Genomic DNA, 25,036 nt, shown 5'->3' on the forward strand with positions numbered 1-25,036 from the left:
AATAAAAAATAAATCGAATCTAATTTTGAAATTAAATTGATTATTCACAATAGAGGAAATGGAAAGAAAGTTAAAGGATTGGAAACCATATTCGTTCGACATATTAAAAATATTCACAGCTATGCTAGAGAAACCAAGAAATAAGAAAGATGAAGAAAAGGTTAGAGAAACATATTTTTTCGTAGATAAAATAATAATATAATAAATAATATTTAAATTTTATTGAATATATAGAATAGTATACCTCCATCAGAATATATCAAACAAATGTCATTAACAACGGAAGAAAGAATGGCTTATTTAATTAAACCAGGAATCAATGAAAATCTTCGAACTGTCCTCAATCACTCAGAAAATAATCCTTTCAAAACTATACCTGCTGTTATTGTATTTCAACAATTTCTTCCTAGCAACGTTTACAACGCTACACTCACAATTCGTAATTCCAGTCAGGTATAAAATCAATGAAAATAATTCGTAAAGTAAATAATTAAATTATTTGGATTTTTGAAAGGTTTCGAGATGTTTGAAATTATGCTGCAAATTAGATCCTTTCTTCGACATCGAATTTCGTGGATCCTCTTATAACGTAACAGTAGCCCCAGGATTAGCCCAAGTTTATAACATCAAATTTACGCCGGAAGAAAAACGAGATTATAAGTATGAAACTAAATTTGTTACTGAAGATGATGTTATTACCGTTCCAATAATTGGTAAAAGTAAAACAAATTATTTTCATTTAATCTAATTTGTTTAATATAATTTTAAGTGTTCCAATATTGTAGCAATTGGTCCCAGAGCAATTCTGGATATTCCTGATTGCATCGAAGTACCAAATACGGCTGTAAAGATTTCTTCTTCAAAAACTATTTTCATACGCAATATTGGATCAACTTCAGCTAGTTTTACTTTCTTCACTGACAGGTATTAATAAATTATACAAAATATTTAAATAAACAAATGAGACAAGAATGACATCAAAAGAACAATGATGAAAGGATTTAATTATTTATTTCTTTTTTACTAGTCCACGTTTTCGTATCGAACCATCAAGCGGTTTAATCGGCGAGGAAGAATCAATTCAATTTACCATTTATTTTTTATCCGATATTGCTGGTGAATTTGAAGCTAATTTGTTCCTCAAATATGATACTGGTAAATCTATGAAATTTTGTGTACCTCTTTTTATTTAATAAAATATTTATAACAAATATCTCGACAGGTGAAATACTACGGACAGAATTACGAAGTTCAGCAATTAATTGCATTATTCGAATTGACAGAGGTAGTGTCAAAATGGAGGATACTTATTTAGGAATGTCCAGAAGTAAAATTCTTACAATTCATAATAGAAGCGATTACATTGTCAAATATCAATGGATGTGTTACGAAAGTAACAAAGATGACAATGCAAGAAGAGAAGAGTAAAAAAAAAATTCAATAATTTTCCCGTTTCTTTTTTTCTAGTCTTTATTTATAGCTATTATTTTCTTGTTACTTTTTGTACTATTGTAGATATAAAAAATTATTTGAACTAATACACAAAATGGAAGTTGTACGTAGTGTTAGTCTGGAATATTACAATATCTGTATGCCTGACATTCATGAACTCGTCTGTCAAAGAATTTACGGGGATGAAATAGTTTCATTGATGAACGAAAATTTCCAATACAATCACTTATGTTTTATGATAACTCCTATGGTAAAATACAAAAATCAACACACATTCAAAATGGATCGAAAATTTCTATATTTGAAATTTTATAATCTATGAATGAAAAGTTAAAACATGTTATATAGGAGGGTGAAATATGGCCGCATTCATCATCAGACGTGACGATACTTTTTCGTGCTTTGGAAGTTGGTGAGATTTGTAGCACAGCTTATTTGGAAGTATCCGGTCGAGAAGATAGGATACCTTTGAAGTAAAGAAATCCAAATCTATATAATACAAAAATTTGTCATTGTATGACTCTTTTTATTCATTTTATTTTTGTATGTATTTATGACGACAGCTTATGTGGAATAGGAAAAGGACCGGTTTTCCGTTTGAACGTCATCACGATCGATGTAGATAAAATATACATGTACTCCATACATTATTACGAGGTAGAAAGATCGATCTGGGTCATCTTTGTTAAACCTTATTATTCGTACTTCGAATTTTCGAACGATTCTTTGAAAATTATGATTTTCAAATCCTTTAGGTAGTTGCTGCTAATAAAGGATATATAAATGGTACTTTGATACATAAATCAAAACAGACTGATTTTGGTGGAATTATTAATATCAATCCTCCCTCACATGTTATTAAACCAGGAGAATATAAATCGTTCAATTTATCATTTTCTTCTAACCGAAAAGGTGAATTTTTGGAACGCGTTGATTTCATTATTAAGGAGAGTCTTGAAATAATTTCGTTGCATATCAAAGGTTGCGTTATATGTCCTACCTTACATTTTGATAAAAAATGTCTGAATTTTGGTACGACACCTTTAGGTAAATTTAATATAGGATACATTGATCAGTTTCTATTTTATCAATTTTGACAGTTTATAATAAATTCAAATTATCTGATGAATTCATTTTGTTTAGGATTTACTAGCAAACAAGAAGTATGTCTTCATAATCTATCCTCCGTTCCTGTAACTTATAGTATAATAGTATTGAACGATGGCGTCGAGGAACCCTTAACTTACGAAGATTTCGTCAACTCTGATACCAAATTGAGTTTTCCATCTAACCCACGGGAATTTCTAATACAACCTGAAAAAGGAGTTGTCCCTGAACGGAGTTTCACGAAAATTCGGGTAAATTGAAAAAATCAAATAAAAGTTTAATAATAAAAAAAAAAACCCCCAAAATGTTTTCATGCGTAAAAATATCTTTAATATTTTTTTCCAGATAATCTACAATGCAAATATCATTCGATTCGAACAGTCGTTCGTTCGAGTCGACATGTGGAATTCAGAATCGGATCCATTAATGTTACCAATATCATTTTGTGGTAGTACAGCATCTCTTTCGATTAAACCTTCAGAAATATCGATTAGGTTCTGTTTCATAAACTTTCCTTACACGAGGACTTTCGATATAGAAAACAATTCCGATATAGATGGTTATTTTTATCTTGTCCCACAATCAGTAAGTGGACAAATATATTTGATACTATTTTTACATATCAAATGGCAAGAAGAATTTTTCTGCAGAAATTCTAATAGGCTAAATACGCTTTCAGGTTTCTGACAGCAACACTTCGATCTATTATTCCATGTCAACCTATCAAGGTTTTATCAAAGCACGTCAATCAAAAACGATCGTCGTCACTCTTATTATAAGATCACTTGGTAAACAAAGTACAACGATAAAGTACGATTACGTTTCTATTTTACTTAAATTGTCTTATTTTGTATGAAATTTATTTATAAAAATAATAATTAATTGAAATATTTCTATTCAGCATGTTAACGATGGGTCAAAATTCGCCGGTAATTGCTTGTACGATATCTTGTACTGGCCAGGGACCTGTAGTATCCTTGCAACCAACTCAAATGGACTTTGGTGATGTGCAAGTACTCGAGGAAAAGGTCTATGAAGTTGCGAGTTATCAGTGATGCACCTATTCCAGCCCAATTTCAAGTTGCTTTAGTAAGTACAAAGTTTCGAATGCAATTATTATTTTCCAAGATAAATGACATTTGTTATTATCTTTTATCCTAACGAAGAGTAGAAAAAATTCGCCTTGGTCGGTGAATCCAACGTCTGGCGTACTCGAAGCGAACGAATCGATAGAGTTGGACGTGAGAATTTATTTGCGTGATGTTGGTAAATACGAGGATAACATTTTAATGACGGTACACAACAGCAGAACGATTTCAGTCAATCTGAAAGCGATTGGAGTCGGTTGCAGTGTTGTTTTCCAGCCAAATGTGTTTCCTACGTTCGACATGGGACTGCTACTCAGGTATTTAATTTAATTTAATTTAATTTAAATAATAAAAATGTATGGTATGATATAGTACGATATAGATATAGTATTGTATAATATAATATAATAATTTTAGTATTAATTACAATCTAACAAATTATAAAAAATAATAAAAATAATTCCTTTAATATTTGTATTCTTAAATAATTAAAGTCATCAAATGGTGAATATACCAATCGCTATGAAGAATCTTGGCACAAGACAATATCAGTTAATTTGGTCAAATACACCAGAATTACGTGTGCAAAAAGGGCAATTTACATCATCGATTACGTTAGTATAATATTAAATTTAAACAATTTACATAACAGTGTTAATTATCATAATTTATTATCCCTACAGATCTAAATTTCAAATGCACCCAGCCGTAAGTGACTTATTACCCAATACAACGAACATCGTTTACTGCAAAATCTGTTGGGATCAGTAAGCTATTAACAATACATTTTATTATTGAATATTTATTTATTATATTCTTGTTAAATATACGTCATATAATTAGAAATGAAACGATTCTCGAGGATTGGTATTTATTTGGTCAAGTGCATGGTCAAAATAAACGAGAATTAATTAATACGAGTACTTTCAAGGCCACGTTTACAGAACCACATATCGTATTTAACAAAAAAGAATTAATCATGCACATCGATATGTCTCCATGTGGAAACAAATTTCGTCAAACGGGTAAATTATAAAATTCTGTCATTTTTCTAATAATTTTATTGTACTTAAAACAAATTGACAATAATTTAATAATTCATTACTGTTAGACGAAATTCTGATAACAAATAAATCAGGCTTGGATTTGAACGTTCAAATAACGATCAAACCTCCATTCTATATTATAACCGAAGCAGAAAATCTTATAGAGAAAATGAAGATTTTATTGGCCGATCGAAATACTATGACAATTCATGTTAAATTTGCACCGGATTTGGAAACAGATAATCTTTATTCAAAAAGTTATCGTACCGCACTTACCTTCGAATACGACGAATATCCCATTAAGGTGACTTAAATTTAAAAAGATAATATATAGCCACGAACAAAGAAATAAATTTCATGTATTGAATTCGATCTATTTTAGGATAAAATTAAATGTAAAGGATCTGTTAATTATCCAAATCTTACGTTGAGTTCACACGAGGTCAAGATGTCTTGTGAAATAGGTTGCAGTGAAGAATATATTTTAACATTAACAAACAATGGTCTTATACCAGTTAAATATAAATTTGTCTGGCTCGAAGAAACAATTAAAATCATACGGGATACTGAGGTTAGTTATTGGCAAAGTATATGGTAATTCTAATATTAATTATTATCAAATAACAACGAAATTATTTATAGAAATCTACAAAACCTCCAAGTACCACTGAAACAATTTCAAAATTCAAATCAACATTTTGGCAAAGTGACAATCGCCTGAACAATCAAATAATCGGCGCTGGTGATGCCCCATCAGACTCCCTATCAACACCCATGAACTGTAAGCTGTAAAAAATATAATTTTTTTTCTCAATATTACATTTATCCCGTTGTAATACAAAAACATTTGAATTTAATTAGCACCTGTATCGAACCAAACACAGTCTGAAAGAACAAATATAAATTCCGAATTCGAAAAAATCCAAAACCAATCTTCAAAGTTAGAAGAAGAATCAGATCTTATATTTGAGATCAAAAAATTATTAATGAGTATGATCGATATGCCTACAACTGATGAGTCTGATATCGACGTTTTAGAAGTAATCGGTAGCGAGCCTCGTTTAATTGAACCCATCAATGAGGTATTTCTTTCTTTTTGATTATTATCAGATATTCAGTTTAAAAAAATCTTTTAAATATCCACACTCGTAGACAACTTGTTTGCTTCAAGACCACGATTAATGACTTTTTTAATTAAGCGTAGCTCATCATCGTACGGCACTATGTAATAACGAGCTTCACGATGTGAAAGTTTGGTAACTAAGTATTGCACATACAGCCCCTCTCTCTCACACACTCACATACATATATATATGAATACTTGTATATATATATATATGTATTAGAAAATCCATAGATAGATATAGTAGAGACGAAACACGACGGACAATTTGAAACAGTGTGAAACTAATTTCAACCTGCAGATACTTGACATAGTACAGAACGAAGGCATCGTACTTCCCTATACATCGCAAAACATACACTTCGGCTTTCACGGGTTCGAACGCATTCGAGTTGAAGTTATCGCTGCTTGCAAGATCTTTCGTGGACCAACCGAGATGATCCAAGTAAACGCAAGTGCTGATGCTGTACGCTATTCAATAGACAAACGGGTTATAGATTTAGGTCAACAGGTAAATCGATTTACTTTTTGGGTCGAGTCTTCGAACTTCGTTTTTGTGTGTTTTCTATCTTTCTTTTTTCATTTTTTTTCTATTTCTTTTTTATCCAATAGCTATTCTGTGAATCCTGCAACTCGAATTTCAATTTAACCAACGACTGTAGAATTGCTTTTACTTACACAATAATAAGTACTTCCTTGTCGGAAAATGATGATAGTACCGATTCAAATCGATTAACGATCGAACCACATAAAGGTATAATCGAACCGAAATCTTCAATAAAGATTACATTGAACTATCGACCAACCTATCTTGGACCATTCAATGTTGAATTTCGATTAAAGGTAAAATCAATAGGTCTTTTTAAATAACGATTCATGTTAAATGCCATCATCCTAACTGTTTCCAGATAGCTCACTTGGTACCTCTTATTATGTCTGTTACGGGAGTGGGTATTTACCCACAAGTATATCTCCATTTACCCCAAATTATTAATATTGATAAATGTCCTTTGGAGTTAAGCTATCAGGCACTTAGGTCACTTTCAACGGAATTTATTATGGAAGTAAACTATCTTTTACATTTTTATAATTTATGTGCAATTTATGTGTGTATGAAGTTATGCAATTATTCAAAGTTATTATCTTTATGCTAGAAAGATAATGTATCTCCTAAAAATAGTGAAGATATTTTAATTGACGATTGGATCATGGTGTCAATCAATGAAACTCTTCCAAGTATAGTAGACATAAACATGGCGTTGGAAAGAATTCTAGCAAGTCAGTTCATAGAAAAGAATCTTCACGTTTTATCTAAACACAATGCAGCTGGCCTAAAATCAGCAATCCCACAAATGTTTTCTTTACAGTATATCATTGGTATTATCATCTAATATTCTTACTAATAGTTTATTAAAGAACAGACCCATGGAAATAATTTTTCTTAAACACTTTCTGTTTGAAAGACTTAGGAAATGTGGTTATTGGTCTTACTGCACATTACTCTGCAATGCTGAGTAATTATGGTCCAATGATTGCTGAAGTGAAAATGAAAAAATTAGAAAATAAAGATACACTGAGTAACTCTGACATTATAATAGAATTTAAAAAGAATGTTAGATTACCAGTTGGTCATAATATTCTTTTACATGTCATATGTAGTCCTACTTTAGCAAAATATACCGAAAGAAAAACAACATTAAAACATACTATTTATCTTGAGGTAAAATAAAAATTGAATGGATGTCTGAAAGAAAGTTCTATGTTACATTTTTAGTTCTATATGGTGTACTTTAGGACAAAGCTTCTTAAACTTTTCCACTTGGTGACTCTTTTATCCCAATAAATATTTTCGTAATCCTCTCTGGGTATAGATTATATTACTATCACAAATTTATATACATACTGTACTTATAGTGTTGTTAAATTGATTTGACCAAGTCTAAGTATTTTATAGTTTTATTCAAATTTTTGTAACCTTGTATGAAATCAAAACCCACACTTTAAGAAGCTCTGTTTTAAAGTATACCATGGTATACCATGAACTTCCCTAATTTCAAATTTTTATGTACTGAAAGAAAGAGTTATGTTGTATTAGCAATAATTTCATTTGTCGTAATTTTTTCTGATTTTCTTATGATATTTGTGGAAAATAACATAGGCCCTTATTTCAGATACTCATTACAATCTTTGAATTTATTATCCCCTATTATCCTTTTTTTAAATATTATTAAAATAATCTAATATTTTAGGTAACTCATGGTTGTAAAATTCCAATAATTATCCAAGGAATCGTAACTTATCCTTACATCACCGTAGATAAAAAACAATTAGATTTCAACAAAGTTATCATTGGCGAATGTTCGATGATGCATCTTACAATAAAAAATGAGTAAAAATAGAAAATAAAAAGAGTCAAAAATTGGAAATAATTGAACTATTCGTTTATAGGAGTTTGATCGATTGCGATTGGAACATAGAAATAGTAATGAAAAAGAAAAAGCAGAATTATTGTCCGTTCTTGGTATATCAAGAGTATGACACTCTTCCGCCAGGTCATTCGAGTACCATCAAAGTTTATTTCAAACCACGTGAACCGGTTGGTAGTCCACTCAATCGATCCAATTTGAACTCCACACACATTTAATATTAATAATTAATAATTAATAACACTAACAGTGCTACGTAAACGCTATATTAAATATCATCGTTAAAATGGGATTGGAATTTCAAAAGATAAATTTAATGGGTCATGGAATTGAACGTAAATTAAATCTAAGTGAAACTTTTATCCAATTTTTACCAACTGTACCTCACTTGGATGTTCAAGAACGTGAATTTACGATTGAAAATAATTCCGAATATCCTATTGAATTTTTTTGGCATCATCTGGATGAGTTAGAATTTATTTTCGTTATCTAACTTTCTAATTTTTAAATGTTATTTTTAGTTAGATGTTAATAATCAAATTAAATTTTTAATGTTTAGTCAATTCTTACACGAAGATCGCATTGCTAAGATACTTACTCGTTATTACAATGTCGAGGAAATCCTCTTGCCACCTAGGAAACTTACTGAAGGCATCCCACCTTTATTAATTGAATTCTATAATGAGTTGATCAGTGAGATAACCAAAGAACAAACATTTGATGAGATTAGTGACGTAGAAGAAGAAGGTTAATTAAAAATATATTAATACTTGTATGTATATTAATGATATTTTTTCATGAATAATTTTTATTAGGTGAATTAAATAAAGAAATCGACTTTTCGATCACGAACAAGAAAGAAGAACTTAAATCTACAGTACGAAATTTGAAAATGAAACGAAAAAGATCTCATTTGAAAAGAAAAAAATCATTAACGGATTCTGTTACTTCGTTAAATACAAAAATGGATCATGCTTCGATAAGTGATCTTGATCCTTACAAAGAATCATTCCTATTGGCTACAAGTGATCCTATACAAATTGAACAATTACTTCTAGGTAAAAAACAATATGTAATATAATAGAATTTAATTTAATTTAATTATTTATTGGGTTTCAAGATCACATCAATCGTTTGCAAGATGATCCTAATTTTCAAGAAATTATGAAAGATCCAGTGAAGTGTTTGTTTGATCAACTCGAAGTTGAATCAAAGTTGACGGAAAAGTTGGAAGAATCGGTGAAACCATTGAAGAAAGTTTGCATAATATTTCACGGTGCACCTTTCACTGGTATGTATATATATTATATATTAAATGTATTTGGTTTGATGGTTTTGTGTAATTGTGTGTGTATACGAATATAAATGACTGTTTGAGAAATTTAGCGGCTAAACGAAGTAACACGAAAACTTAGGAACTTTAAATTTGTACGGTACTTATGTATAACTGTGTGATCATAATTTTCTAGCTTACCAGGAAACAGCATGCAGAAGTGCCAGAGCATTAGAAATTCCCGTGCTTTCTATAGACACAGCTATTTTAGAAATAGCAGCTTTTGGCAAGAGCGAATGTTCGGTCAAACTAAGACAAGCTATCAATGAAATTTATCAGGATTATACGACAAAATTTTCGGAACACAGGTTAGTGTAAATATTATTGGTAATACATAATTTAAGCTTATTTATAAAAATAATACGAAAATTATTATAATAAGTACAATCATTTAAAAATAATATAAAAGTTGAAATAGAAATGGTATTAAATAGAAATCAAAATTATTTTGAGATGATTTTGAAAATTTCATGAACAAATATAATATCAAATAATTTAAAAATTATTTTAACATAATTTTTGATTCCTTTATTCTATGATAGCAATATTTTTATAGAAATAATTTTCTATAATAAATCACATTACTATATGATATGGAAAATTCATTTTTTCTTTTATCTTTTCACTTAAAAGAATTAAAATTCTTGTTGAAAAATTGGAAACATCGAGAACGGAAACAACATATACGCAAAAGTCACGATCTTCTCGTGGGAAAAGTAGAACACCAAGAACGGTGGAAACATCGAAATCTGGAAAATGTGATGAAGATTTAAAAGACGAGGAAAGATATTTGCGTTGGTTTGATATGCCCGAACCTTTAGAATCGTACAAAAAATTATTACAAACCGAAGAAACATTGATTTCGATGGATATTTTCAGTCAATACGAACACAAACTTCAAGCTATTAAATTACTGAAATTAATTCTTCCAGCACATATAATCGCTGAATCCGTTAAGGATAAAATAAATTTTCAAGAAAATGAAAAAAGTAGTAAAAAGAAACAAGAAGAAAGAGAAAGTCCTTTTCTCAATATCGATACAAATTTATTATCCGAAGTATTAAAAGAAAGGTAACTTTGTGTTAATTTTTTCAATACTAAAAACACGTTTCTTTAGTAATATCAAAAATAAATTTTAAAATGAAATTCTATAGAATTTATTTTGTTATTTTAACACTGAAAGGATTAAACACATTTTTCTTTATAAACGTAATATTTGTTTTTTCTTTTAGATTATCAGAAGAAGATTGCGAAAGAGGTTTCGTTTTGCAAACTCTCCAAAATGTTTTCATTTCTGACGAAGTCAAAACTTTGAATATTTTATTGGATATCATAGGGAACATAGAATTTTTCCTTTTTATAACTTTTTATAATTCCGTAAATATTTGTAATTTGAAAATTGACGAGTTGAAACGATTAAAATGTATGTTCTCTTATTTCATATTTTCTAAAAAAAAGTATTCCTAAAATATGAAACTGTTTCTTTTTTTGTATAAAGCTGAGAAAATAGCAAAAAATACCGCGAAGAAAATTCAAGAAATCGATGAAATGTCATTGTCCGATTACGATCAAATTTCGGAGGAAGATAAAAATATATATCTCCAAGCAGTTTTGCCAATAAAAAGACAAGAAGCATACTTGAGAAGAGCTCAATTATCTCAAAAATTGAACGAGTTAAAAAGAAAAAAAGTTATAGCTCATTTTTCTTTTATTTACTTTAGTAAACTGAATTTAAACAAATAGTACATTGTATTTTGCAGGATGAAAAACGTATGAGTTCCATCGAATCAAATTTTAAGAAGAAAAAAGCAAAACTAACAATTACCAAAAGTAAACTTACAGTTTCGACTAATCGAGACGAATTAGAATCAAAAACACTTTCTAGTAAGAGAGAAATTGCTCGTAAAAAAGCTCTTACTAGTCCCAAACCAGGTAATTCTTAATTCATTAATTCATTCATTTTCATAATTAAAATTGTTCATATATTTCATTTAAATTCCATAGAAAAAGAAATGTTAGATATTATTAACGTTATGGAAGAATATCAAAACAATCTAGAAGCTATAGAAAATGTAATTACAAAGTTGTATTCCACTCAGAGAAACCTTGTGAGTATTTTTTTATACATAAAAAAATTGGACATTCACCACTTTGTTTTAAATATTCATTTAACGTTCAGAAAACAGAAAATAACGTAGCAAAAACGGACAAGTTAAAAGAAAAATTGGACACATCTAGAGAGGTACATTTTATTCAAATAATGAACTAAATTTTTTAATGAGGAAAAAGTTTTTAAATGATTTTCAAATTTAGTTATTCTGTTTCGTAATTTTGATTAAACTTATAGTTAAGTTTGTTTTACAATCTGAACAATATTTTAAATCAATAAAAATCTTCTAACCCACCCTGTACAGAAATAAATAATATTTTCACGATATTAACAACAATTTCTAGAAACTAGGTCATTTTTACATATGGTATATTCATGCAAGTGATCCTTGGAACGATAAAATGAACAATGTTGTAGTTCATCAAATCAAACAAAATAATTTGATTGAAAATGCTTTACGTAAGTAAAAATAATGTATCTAAAAAGTCATTCATAATTATTATATTAAATAGTACAGAAATATAATTTAATTACATTCTGTATCAACAGGGAGAATAGTTACCGAAAAGTTACATTCAGAACCAACAATTTATTCTATTCTCGCTCATAAAGGTTTCGAAGTACCAAGAGTGATTGATAAAAAATCTGGTAATAATTTTCACTTAATCATTGGCTAGACGACACTTAAATCATTCATTTAATTGTCCGCGTGAAAATAAGAGTATATAATCAAGGAAATTACAAAGACTATTCTTTTCCTGATTAGATACGTTTCAGTTGGTCTCGATTGCGACTTTACACGAAAAGCCACCAACCGAATCATTTTCTAGTCACGCGATGAAGGATCCTGTTCAATCAACAACAACAAATATCCAAATCCAAAATCAAACTAAAAGACGAAAGAAAAGTAAAACAAAAACTTCTAAAATTAATATCGAAGAAAGTACAACAAAAATGTCGACGGAAAGTGAACTTTTAAATTTAAAATCGAGCAATATCAATTTATATCAGGAAGAAATACTCAAGCCTCGATTAATTTTACAATCTAACGAAAAGAAACAATTCAAGCTAAGATATCATCCATTGGAAATAGGAGATCATAAAGAAATTTATACTTTTTCGATAGTTGATAATCCTAACACCACATATCGTATCGAAGTTAATGGAATTGCGACTGTTCCTAAAATTGACATGAATCCTCGCATCATTTTTCCAAAAGTAAAGATACAAATTACAAATTTTTTACTTACTTACACAGATTTGATAAAAATTTGTTAAGTGTGTCAAAAGTTTATAAGTGATTTTAAAAGTTAATAATTTTTCTGAGAGAGCAATTTTTTTGAAATGAAACTTATTTAACGACGATAACGATAACATTTTATGAAACAACACGAAGAGAGAAAAAGCATAAGGTTTTTCAAGACAAGACTATAAATCAATTAATATACCTACTAAAATAATAATAATATAAAATCCATTTGTTTAAAAATTATATATACTTCGAATATTAAATTAAATTAATTTTGATATTTAAATTAAATGAAAATTTCCAACTCAAAAGTTCAAGAACGTTAAAACAAATGTATTTTAGTTAATTCAATCCAAAATATTAATAGAGTACAATACTGTGTTCGATTTACCTTAATTGCTTGATAATTAATCGAAGAAAATGTATATTGTAGTCTAAAAACACTGAATATAAATTCGACGAATATTATTTTCATTATATATATATTTCCTTATTTGGAAAATCATATAAACATTCAATGAAAGAATTTTCATAGAAGACAATCGACCAGTCTAAAGGTGAATTTCGAGGAGAACGGTGCTCCGAACATATACTCAGTGCTTCTAAATAGCAATACACATTTTTTCGATTAATTAACAATCAATTAAGGTAAATAGAACACAGTACTGTACTCTACTAGTATCTTAGATTGTTTAAACTAAAATATATTTGTTTTAACGTTCCTGGTCAGTGATGTCTTCAACTTGAAAATGTTTATCTAATAAAATATGTATATATATGAATTGATTATTTTCCACATAACAATTATAGACAGATTCACTTCTATTATGCGTAGATGTCACATATATTCTTTTTTTTAAGATTATGAAAGGTTGTCTAGATTTGTAATTTTTCATTGTAATTGATTTTTCAAAAAATATCAAACCTGACAGATCTGTAAAAAATCAACCTCAGTAATCAATCTTTAAAATCACTTAAAAACTTTTACTCCCAATACCTGTACATCTTCATTTATCTCCGTAAATAATTAAATTTATTTATTTTTAAAGATAATGGAGAAGAAAATAGATGAAACGAACGAACCTTCATTTATCTTGGATAATAGTATCTTTGATTTTGGATCTTTGGTCTTACACAAAAAAGATAAAAGGTTTATTACAAATTAATCTTTTACTATGATTTTATTTTATCTAAGTAATTTGATTTTTATGATTTTTCTTGGTAGAGCACATCGTCGTACAGTGGAATTTACTTTAAAAAATTTAACACCGATAGAAGCAGAAGTATCATTACATTTCAAGGATCACAATTTGAATGGATTTAACGTTCAACCAGAAAAACTAATTATTCCTGTACTTTACACACATTTCTATATTCTAAAATTCAGATATAATTTTTTAATAAAAAATCTATCAAATTTAGGCCCATGAAAATAAAAAGTTGATTGTATCAGCTGGTGTTACAAAACTTGGTCCACATTATAACAAATTATATATCTGTATAAAAAATAATCCACACGTCGAAATAATTGAAGTAAATTATTATTTTTGTTAACATTAAAAAATATCTCATATAGATACTTATTTCTTTAATTTGTTTTTTTTAAATTTAGCTTCGATGTTATGGCATCAAATTAGAAGTTGAATTGGATGAAAAACAATTATCTTTTGGACGTATACTTCTCTACAGGAAGGAAAATCGTTTTAATAAAATTCTAAATAAATCTACAGTACCAATTTTTTGGTATTTTGAATGCAAAGAACCTTTCGATGAACAAATAACGTTTACCCCAAAAGAAGGTCTTTTATTACCTTTAAAAGAACAAAGAATCGAATTTTCCTACGATGCTAGTACAGTAAGCATTTATGTTTCATTAAGATTATATTCTCAATTATTTTTTATTTAATACTCATATATTTTGACTGAAAATAAACAATTATAGATAGGTGTAATAGAAAATGAAATCAATTTTCAAGTATTCTTGAACGAAGACGACGAAGACCCTGTTCATAGTGAAATTATGACAATTTCTGCTGAAACTTATGATGTACTGATTGACATCAATTATGCTAATCCAATAGATTTTAAAGTGGTCAAAGTCGATCATCCTGTAACTGCATGTTTCACTATAAAAAATCGTGGAAATTACGAAATTAAATACGTGTAAGTAAAATACAATTTTATTATAAAAAAAAATATGCTAGAAATATTATATTTAAAAAAAAAATTTATTTGAAATAATCTTCAGTATAAAATTCGACGAAAATGTTAAACTGACCGAGAACGTAGCAAGACCGACAAACGTGAAAAAAAATTTAGAAATTGATCCAACTTCTGGTTCGATACAAGCACAAAAAACAATTACCGTAAAAATGACGTTTTTAGCAAAAAATGAAATTCACTTGAAGGAAGCACCCATATTGAAGTGTCACATTATCGACACAAATAATCAAGCTACGATCGTAGCAGAATTTCCATTAACCGTTTCCCTTCTAGCTTATTATAACAGGTATAAAATCAATTTAATCCTCTAAAAGCCAATTTTATGGGACATTATAGAAAATTAAAAAAAAATATTCAAAGAAAATCTCTATACAATTTTGTACTTAATTTTTGTTTATTATCTTTTTCTCGAACAGATTCAATTTAAATCCTTATCCTGAAATAAATTTTGGTACAATCCCGATTTCCTCTAAGAAGATCATGTATCTTGATATCGAAAATACAGGTGGCTTTACGTTCAGTTATTCGATTCAAATTCCACCAAAATCAATTTTTTTTACTGAAAACGTGAGAAAAGAAGAAAAAACGTCGAAGAGAAAAAATACAGGAAGAGATACAGAAATTGTCAGCAAACGGGATAAAAAATCGGATAAAAGGTAATATACAAAAAAAGAACAACTTTTTAGATATATAAAGAAAATAAAAGGAAACAGAATTTCTTAAAATATTGTTATATCCTTAACAGAGAAGTGAATATTAATAAAACGTTGAATATCGGTCCGTTTGTTTTAACGAAATTCGAAGGTGAAATCGAGGCCGGTCAAATCGATACGATAACCATCGAATGTTATCCGGAAATTGTTGGTTCTCAGGAAGAACAAATTATCGTTTTTGTTCCGGATACAGTTATGGAATACTCGAATGGGAAAAAAGTAACTTTGTGTGTTGATTCTTGCATTCCAGTGATCGATTTCACCAATTTCGATCTTATGTTCCGAAACAATCACATTGTCGATAATATCGAAGATTTTGTTTGTCCTAAAGAGGTAAAATATTTTGTTTAATTAAATTTCAAAATATATAAATAAAAAATATCTATTATATAATCCACAAATATTATTTGAACATAAATTATTTTCTATATTTATCATTTTGTCATTCGATATTATTATTATATAATATCGAAAGATTTTTGTAGTTAAACGATGCTCGGAGATCAAATTTGTTGCAAATTAATTTGAAACAAAAAAATAATAATAAAATCATACTACAAATTGATATCATGTTCGAGTAAACATATTTTGTGTCTCTCTCAGTATCGTTTACAGATTATTTGAACATAAATTATTTTCTACCCTTGCCATTTTGTTATTTGATATCATTATTATCATTATTATTACATTATTATTATTATTATTATTATTATTATTATTATTATTATTATTATTATTATTATTATTATTATATAACAGATCAGTGCTCATACGGTATTTGCGCGTCAACCAAAGTGCCTCCATTTTCGCCGTGTCACTATGTCAAGCACACACACGAGTTGTTTCGAACTACACAATAGAGGTATCGTACCTGCTGACATAGAAGTCAAAGCTTTCGTTAAAAGCCCTTCGAACGTGAAACCTACGACTTTCGTTGTGGAACCACAAAAGGAACGGATACCAGCTCATAGTCATAAAAGGATCAACATCTCTTTCGCTCCTGCATTGATTGATGTATTTTTTAAAATTATCTTCTTTTAATTATTTGTTTTTTTTTTTGTCTTTTTTATTTTCAATTACTCTCTGCAATCAGATTAAAAAAAGAAGAATTATCTCATTTTATTCCAGACTTACCATGGCTATTTAGAAATTAAGTTGAACTTACCAAAACATTTAGACGAAGAAAAATTGATAATCGACTTAATCGGAGAAGCCTGTGTACCGGAAATCACAATAACGGAACCACCAGCAATCAGTGGTGTACGTGATGGACCAATCGTAAAATTTCATCGTACACTCGTTGAAGAAACGAGTATAGATAAATTTGCTTTTCAAAATATCGGATTGGTTCAAGCAAATGTTATCGTTGAAATTTACGATGATCCCAATACTATCTTCAGTTTCTCACCTACTACTGAAACTCAAATTCTTTTACGTAATAGTTCGGATTTTGTAGACGATGGTGGGAAATTCTTGAAATTGTATTTTATTTTCTCGATAAGAAATAATATTGAAATTCTCATTTCTTCTTGCCAACAGTTCGAGACAATCGTTACGTCGTTGTTCGTACGATGCCACAAGATGTTGCCAGTTTCGAAGTTAAGTTTTATCCGAAGGATATTGGAAAATATACTGCTCGTATACGACTTTTTGTTGTCGACAATCCTTATGATAATTTAATAATAAATCTCGAAGGTGAAAGTTTCGTCGAATTAATCGTACTTCAAGATTTAGAACTTTTGAATTATAAATCCGACAATCGTCGAGAATTCAACAATTCGAAGAAACAAAAATTATCGTCTACGTTAAGTTGGTTAACAGGTGATGAGACACAATTGAAAGAAACACGATAAACAAATTTTGAAACAAATTAATCTTACAATTTAAATTTTAGATCCAATACCACCGGTATTTCTTTCCTATAAACTGGATTACGGTACTTGTCATATCAACAAAATGTATAAAAAGACATTCAAGATCATAAACAAATCTTTAAATCGATGCTTTCGTTTTCAATGGACCGAACATCCGAACGTTGTTTTCGTGCCATCGATTGGACATCTTCAACATTCAACGAGCAAACAAATTACCGCTACTTTGCTCGAATCCGAACCTAAGAAGCACGATGGTGTAAGTTTTGTTGAAAATAGAAAATTGAACTTGTATATAATGAAATAAAAAAAAAAATAAGGGAATATTGGAAACAATAAAATAAAAAACGTGACAATATTAAATTCAGACAAAACTCGAGTGTGTCGTTAACCAAATCGAAATGTCGAGCAACACGGGAGAAACTTCTTGGGACGATAGGCAAACCATCGTACAGTGGGAGAAAATCGATATTGCTGATAGTAATAAGGAGGACAGCTTATCGAAAAAGAGCGTGAAACCAACTATCGAGCCAGAACATATAGCAATACCTGGAACAACTAGGTGTATAATATTGTTAATGAATGCAGTTGTTGGATATTCGGAATATTTTTCTACAGCATCTGAGATCAATTTCAAAGACACTCTAATGTTTCAAGTAAGAAGATAAATAAATATATGTTTTATCAGTAAACCCTTCGGCCCTTATCATTTCCATAGAAACGGGAATACACGTTTACCTTATCAAATCCAAGCAATGTTAATACGGATTACGTATGGGTTATAAATATGGATGAGGAATATCCAAAACGAATCTCAGGTAGTACGGTACGCCTAAACGAAAAATCAAGATCACGTAAATCTCGCTCTCGACCAGGTTCTAGATCATCACGTGGTGTTCTTTACCCAGCCGAAGAGAACGATAACGATAATTTACGTTTACATCGTTGTAAACCACTTTCTAGTCACGGTAAGCTAAAAAGGGATTTCTCCATAAAAATTGTGGTTCTCGTTGGTTGACTAGAAACCATGTAAAGATCTTGATCGGTTTCAACAAAAAAATGATGACCCTTTTCTCTGTGTAGAACCTTTTTTAGATATTAAACCACATTCATGTAATTCCAAAGGATCGGATCTTTATAGCAGCACAGCTTGTCTGACGGATCGAAGTACCGACAGTTGGCTCGAAGGCGAGGATCTCCCGTTCAAGATAGTTCCTGAAACTGGAACGATGCTGCCAGGAGAATCTGTAGAATGTATTCTGACATTTTCCCCTAGAGATGTATTCGATTACATGGCCTATCTTAACTGCAAGTATGTTTTTAAAGATCATTGATCTATCTTATTATACTCACATAATCTTAATATATTCTACGTGTATGATTACAAGTTTTTGTATCTGATTCTGTAAAATAATAAACGATTCAGTCTATCAGACTGCTAAAATTTGAATATTATAAAAACTTAAGCAACGGTGCAATTAAAAAACAGTAAAAATATTGTTTAAAAAGGCTGATCTATATCATAATATACTAAAAAAATAAATATATTTTTAATTATATGAGGTTTATAATAATATTTTTGACATTGCAGGATAAATAATCTTAATCCAAAATTAAAAGAATTGGTGATACCTGTCAAAGCAAGAAGCGTCCTTCCTTATTGTCACTTCGATGTACCTGAAAGTGATTACATAATTAGTGGCAAACGTGATCAACGATTACCAGGACCTATTGGATATTCAATGATTGATACGATAGTAGAAAACATCAGAGTAATTGAATTAAACGTCATTGGTGTTGGTAATGTTCACACAAAGTAAGAAAATAATTTACTACACGCTAATATTTAATTTAAATATCAAATAATATTAGAATTTCGTTTTCAGAAAATTTCCTATGATTAATCCTACGGCAGATAATTATCATTTTTCTTGGAAGGATCACACTCCTTGTTCCATTAACGAAATTTCCAATTTTCAATGTTTAACATGCGAAGGAATTGCAGAACGTGGAAAACAAACTGAAATGGTTTTCACATTTTTATCAACCGACGTTGGCATTTTTGAATCATTTTGGATGTTCTCGATAGAACAATACGATCTTAAATGTCTGTTTCTTTTTGTTGCAATTGTTAAAGAACCTGTAATTTACTGTACGAGTCTTCATTTAAAAATGAAGCCTACTGTTCTAGGTCTGATACATACACATAAACTTTCTTGTAGCACAGTGTGAATATTTTATATAATTTATTTTTATTAAACAGATCTCGAAGTACAAGATTCCGTAAGTATAATTAATCAAGAAGATTTTAATATTTCTTTTAAAATATCGGAAGAAAGTCTTTACTCCGAAGGACATTATCAAAATATTACTGTAACACCCATGAATGGTGTTCTTAAAGCAAATGACCAGCAAACATTTTGGTAAAAAAAAAATGTTGTTAATAATTTTTACATATATTTATAAATCATAAAACCTTGTAGGATAAATTATAAACCAACATTAGTAGGAGAGTTTCAATTTACCGTACAATGTATTCTGAAATTTTTGAGAAATCCACTTTCATTTATCGTAACCACCATAACTTACAACATAATGCCTTGCGTCATTTACACTAACACGAAGGGAGAGGATATCAAATTGTTGGATCATCAAGACAATATTGTTGATTTTGGCAAAGTAAAACAAAAATAGGTCATGAATATATGAGAAAATCAAAATAATTTGCTAATATCTTTAATTTTAATACAGGTAGTACCCAAAAAATCTAATGTCATCAATTTCAAAATAATCAATTCAGGTAACGTAACATTTTATTACATCTGGGATGTTGGTATGACAGCAGAGATCATAAGTATGAATGCATACACAATTTCCATCCCTCAAAAGAAAGGTCACGTTACAAGCGAATCTCACGCAACTTGTTGTCTCACTTTGATAGCTAAAAGAAAAATGTTCATAAAGAATCATAGTGTTACCTTAAAGGTAACTATTTTCATTCGATATAATATTAATGAAATTGACTTAAAATATTGTTCCGATTTTTCTATTATTATTTAAACAGATTTTAAAAGGTCCAACATATCACTTGATCTTAAAAGCAATAGTTAATAAATCTCCTATAGAATTGAGCTTTCGTTGTTACGATTTTGGTCCCTGTTACGTGGGAGAACTTGATTCGTCCCCTTATCGAACCGAATTGCGCGTGAGCAATGGCGAGAACAAGCCCTTAGTGTGAGAACATCGATTTCCTTGATAACGATATTACACTCTTCTCTAACACACATCGATCAATGAATTTTCTACCCCATAGATTGGAATGCAAGTTCGAGGAACGGCCACATATGTCGCTTAACCTGAATGGATTATCTCAAGCACTAGCTGTTAAATCCAGCATCAGTATTCCTATCATTTTTCGACCATTACAGGAAACGAAGTACGAAGAAACCTTAACGTTTTTGATCAATTCTACTATAGAAGAAAATGTTAAGATCATTGGCGAAGGAATCATTTACAAAGTAATTTCTCAAAAACAGCAAATATCTACCAACAAATCTTAACATTTTAAATGTCAAAGTTGAATTTTGTTCTAATAAATAGATTCGTCTAGTTAATCCACGTGATAAAATAATCGAATTGGGTAACCTGCCTGTACATAAGACACTGATAAAAAAAGTACCGGTGATTAATGAGGGTCGAGCATCGGTTGATTTGAAATTCGATTTAATAAGCAATCTATCACGAGACGAAAGATACTTGCAAAAAGTACCTCCTATCTGTATCGCAAAATCGTTTGATGAAATTACCAAACCTCAAGAACTTGTATCCCTGTTAGAAAGCAAGGGATCTAATACAGATATCTTAAATCTTAGAATGGACGCGGTGTATGCTGCTCAAGCTTTGACTATTGAACCTTCCGAATTAACGCGAATTCGACCTAACGAGAAAATAGATTTGACGATAAAATTCAAAGCAAAGTCTAGGATGAAAATGTTTACTGAGAAAGTTGGAGCCGCAGTTGACTCGACCCTTTTATCTCTTTTTATCCTTCGTGGTAGTTGTATAGGACCAGAATTTTGTTTAAACAAAACATATATCGCTTTTGGTACCGTTGTTCATGGTTGTATTGGAGAATCTGGATTGGTTTTAATGAACACCGGTGACATCGGTGCAAAGTATGTTACCTAGAACAAACTAATATTAAACGCGATTATATAAATGTTGTTAAACTTCGTCAAGGTTTACATGGGATTTGTCAAATCTACCGTTAGATTTTACTATTTCACCTAAATCCGGCTACTCTTCTCCTGGTACGAACGTTCATTTTATCGTCAAGTTTGAACCGATTCGGGAAGGAAATGTAATTGAAGGATACGTGAGTTTAATTATATCTGTCGTTAATAGTACAGGGTTTGATCATAAGTCAGATACTATCAGCAGTTATTCACCTCTTTAACTAGAGCAGTAGATAATTTACTTGAACGGTAGCTATTTGAAGCAATATTTGTTCAGTGTTTCTTTCTTACATTAAATGTTATCTTTATAACTTAATATTTATAAATTACATTTTTTTAAAAATTCTACATTTTTTTGTTAACTGAATTATGAATCACCCTATATGAATAGGGTAGTTTGCATAACTATCGCAACGATATTTCATACACTTCCGGTTATAATATTAATGATAGTAGTGTTAGCGATGTTGACAAATTTGTTAAAGATAAGATCATGGCACAACCACTATGCAAATTATCCTGCATATACTGTCCATTTTAATATACACTTAATATATTCCAAGAATACGCTTCAGGCAACAAACGTGATAGAAAAGTACGACTCAATAAAAATAAAAATAAGTGGTGCTTGTACCAAATTACCGGATCCAATTGAAACCTTATCTTTTACGACGATCGTTCGTTCGAAACAATCCAAATCCTTAAATGTCTTTAATGACAGTATATTGCCGTGGAAATTAAAACCAGAAATATCTGGAGAATATTTTTACGTTGACAATATTCTCAATATCCCTCCGGAAGAGTCTACTTCCTGTATTGTGACTTATCAACCACTTGTTATGAATAGTGAAGACAATCTTCATAAGGTAAAAGAACGTGCTACTTTAGTTGGATAAAAATAGAATGAACGATAATCAACTGTGCAATGTAAAAATGAACTATTTTCTATAAATTAATATAATAATGTGTGTGTGTGTGTGTAGATATTTAAAATTAATATTAAACAAAAAATATTGTAGAGAACATTGTTAAAAAAACAAAGTATTTGTATTATACATTTTGCATATACTTAGTTTTTAAAAATATACATTTACTTATTGACAGTAAATTATTTTCTACAAATTAAAATAACATTAATAATAATAAATGAATGAAATAATTAACAAAAATAAATATTTTAGGGAACATTATTGTTAAAATTACCAGACAATAAAGATCCTTTAGTATACTCTTTACGTGGACACAGTTTGCCACCACAAGCTATAACTACAATCATACGTCAGTTTCCTGCAAAAATGAGATATACAGAATTATTACCCGTGCATAATTGGATGAACAGACATCAACGATTCAAATGTATCATAGAAAACATAGAAGAAAAGAAATTGTCTTTAAAAGAATCTAATAATATTCCAATGTACAGTTTTACTGGTAATAATAATATCGATGTACCAGCAAATAATCAACGTGATTATCGTGCTATTTTTCATTGTTATAAAGAATCATACTTCCGGTTCAAGGTAACATCGAGAATATAATTAATGTAGACTCACCCAAATCTTATTTTATTATTATACAAATATTATTTTGTTGTTTTAATAGATCACATTTATTAACGAAGATGGTGAATATCAATATTATGAAATACAATACACCGTAACAAAACCGGAAGTGATCGAATCTATCAAATTAATCACAAACGTACGTTCATCGATATGTCACACATTACAACTTCATAATCCATTAAAGGAAATTCCTGTATCTTTTACAATTAATTGTCAACATCCAGGAATCACGATTTATGACGTTCCTACAACTGTCCCACCGTTGTCGAGTGTTAGTTAATATATTGATCACATGATATTATAGATACATTTATTTGAATCAAAATTTAATTGATTTAATTGTCATTTCGATAAAATATTAGGAATTTATTACAATCAATTATAATCCGATATTAACGTCCGAAGAAATGATTGAAAAATTAGATATAAATTGTCCAGAACTTGGACATTTTCCATACGAATTACGATTAACTGCTTTACCTCCAGCTACAGAGAAAACTACGCATGTAACAGCGATGTTAGGAAATTCTATTAAATTTGCACTTCCTATAAAAAATGTTACTTCGAAAAAAGCTGACTTTGTCATCGAAGTTAGTTAAATTTAAACCCAAACAAAAATATTATTTTATGATAAAAATTTTATACAATTATTGAAATATTTAATGTAGGTAAACAACAATAGTTTTATTTGTCCAAAAAAGATTGATATAGAAGGATTAGGACAAGGTTCGATCAATGTTATTTACGAGCCACATGATATCGAAAATAGTACGGCCACTTTGACAGCCACTTCAAAATTGGCGGGCATTTTCACGTAAGAAATGGCGGGAAAGGCGTATAATTCAATTTGGATAAAATGAATATTGCATCATAATCATTATCTGTCATCTCTTTTTAATCAGATATCCCATAATTGGAACTTATTTGTTGCCTAAACCACAAGGCCCATACACCATAACATTAAAATCACCAGTTTCCATTAAATTTAAAAATATTTTCAAAAAAACAAAAACGTTTGAATTCCTTACTAACGATTCATTAGATTTCGAGACTAAACCAACATCTGAAGAAATTAACCCAAAACAAGTTAGTATTATAATCTTTGAAATAATATAAACGTTTATTAAATAAATGTACTATTTTAAGGAAATTACTATCGTCGTTAATTTACGACAAACGAATGACTCCGAAAATGAATCTTGCGAAAAGTATCCAGTAACAGGTAAACTATCTGTATTTTGCACAGATCCTAGACTATCTCATGTCGTTTGGATATATTATTTAAGAGGAATTATAGAATAAATAAAATATAATATATATCTTTTAATAATGTATTTGTTAAAAACAATTATTTTATTTCTATTTATTTGATAAATATTTAGTAATTTGTTGTTAATATTCTAAATAGATATAAATATATATTTTATTATAAATACTGAGCATTTATTTAAAAATATTTTCAGAATAAATAAAAGTCTTTTTTATGATAAAAATT

At 29.4% G+C, this 25,036-nt stretch overlaps 3 protein-coding genes across 3 annotated transcripts; all 3 read left to right on the forward strand.

Moving 5' to 3' along the window:
- Positions 1-8,528: 8,528 nt before the first annotated feature.
- LOC149030926 (axonemal central pair apparatus protein HYDIN) lies at positions 8,529-8,994 on the forward strand. The gene is made up of 2 exons (XM_089177290.1): positions 8,529-8,710; positions 8,802-8,994. The coding sequence occupies exons 1-2, from the start codon at positions 8,529-8,531 to the stop codon at positions 8,992-8,994; spliced, it is 375 nt and encodes a 124-aa protein (XP_089033416.1).
- A 212-nt stretch (positions 8,995-9,206) lies between these two features.
- On the forward strand, positions 9,207-21,470 carry LOC107074204 (axonemal central pair apparatus protein HYDIN). Its single transcript, XM_089177291.1, has 34 exons — positions 9,207-9,300; positions 9,363-9,533; positions 9,712-9,883; positions 10,209-10,646; positions 10,808-10,998; positions 11,074-11,264; positions 11,336-11,507; positions 11,580-11,683; positions 11,755-11,817; positions 12,030-12,144; positions 12,235-12,333; positions 12,452-12,903; positions 13,984-14,084; positions 14,160-14,286; positions 14,357-14,467; positions 14,547-14,789; positions 14,877-15,097; positions 15,183-15,443; positions 15,574-15,813; positions 15,903-16,203; positions 16,630-16,884; positions 16,999-17,332; positions 17,410-17,691; positions 17,765-18,000; positions 18,110-18,397; positions 18,460-18,709; positions 18,825-19,053; positions 19,333-19,557; positions 19,628-19,932; positions 20,005-20,164; positions 20,225-20,420; positions 20,493-20,726; positions 20,806-20,975; positions 21,055-21,470. Exons 1-34 carry the CDS (start codon positions 9,207-9,209, stop codon positions 21,299-21,301), a joined length of 7,278 nt encoding a protein of 2,425 aa, XP_089033417.1. The 3' UTR covers positions 21,302-21,470.
- Positions 21,348-24,968, forward strand: LOC149030927 (axonemal central pair apparatus protein HYDIN; the record flags this gene model as incomplete). Its single annotated transcript, XM_089177292.1, has 9 exons — positions 21,348-21,916; positions 21,981-22,116; positions 22,552-22,842; positions 23,158-23,496; positions 23,579-23,818; positions 23,904-24,131; positions 24,210-24,355; positions 24,444-24,627; positions 24,688-24,968. Coding segments are annotated over 9 exons (2,289 nt in total), but the record flags the coding sequence as incomplete, so codon positions are not given.
- Between the last annotated feature and the right edge of the window lie 68 nt (positions 24,969-25,036).

Source organism: Polistes dominula, unplaced genomic scaffold (assembly GCF_049000335.1).
Source record: "Polistes dominula isolate Pdom_NZ unplaced genomic scaffold, Pdom_raw_medaka contig_20, whole genome shotgun sequence".
Classification (NCBI taxonomy): Eukaryota; Metazoa; Arthropoda; class Insecta; order Hymenoptera; family Vespidae; genus Polistes; species Polistes dominula.

What these genes read in the sequence shown, in the direction of transcription:
- LOC107074204 (XM_089177291.1), top strand. Translation starts at nt 9,207, where the DNA reads ATGGATCATGCTTCGATAAGTGATCTTGATCCTTACAAAGAATCATTC. An exon ending in TTTGATTGAAAATGCTTTAC is followed by an intron (nt 12,145 to 12,234) that starts GTAAGTAAAAAT and finishes CTGTATCAACAG; the next exon opens with GGAGAATAGTTACCGAAAAG. An exon ending in AAGACACTCTAATGTTTCAA is followed by an intron (nt 18,398 to 18,459) that starts GTAAGAAGATAA and finishes TCATTTCCATAG; the next exon opens with AAACGGGAATACACGTTTAC.
- LOC149030926 (XM_089177290.1), top strand. Translation starts at nt 8,529, where the DNA reads ATGGGATTGGAATTTCAAAAGATAAATTTAATGGGTCATGGAATTGAA. An exon ending in TTTTGGCATCATCTGGATGA is followed by an intron (nt 8,711 to 8,801) that starts GTTAGAATTTAT and finishes TTTAATGTTTAG; the next exon opens with TCAATTCTTACACGAAGATC.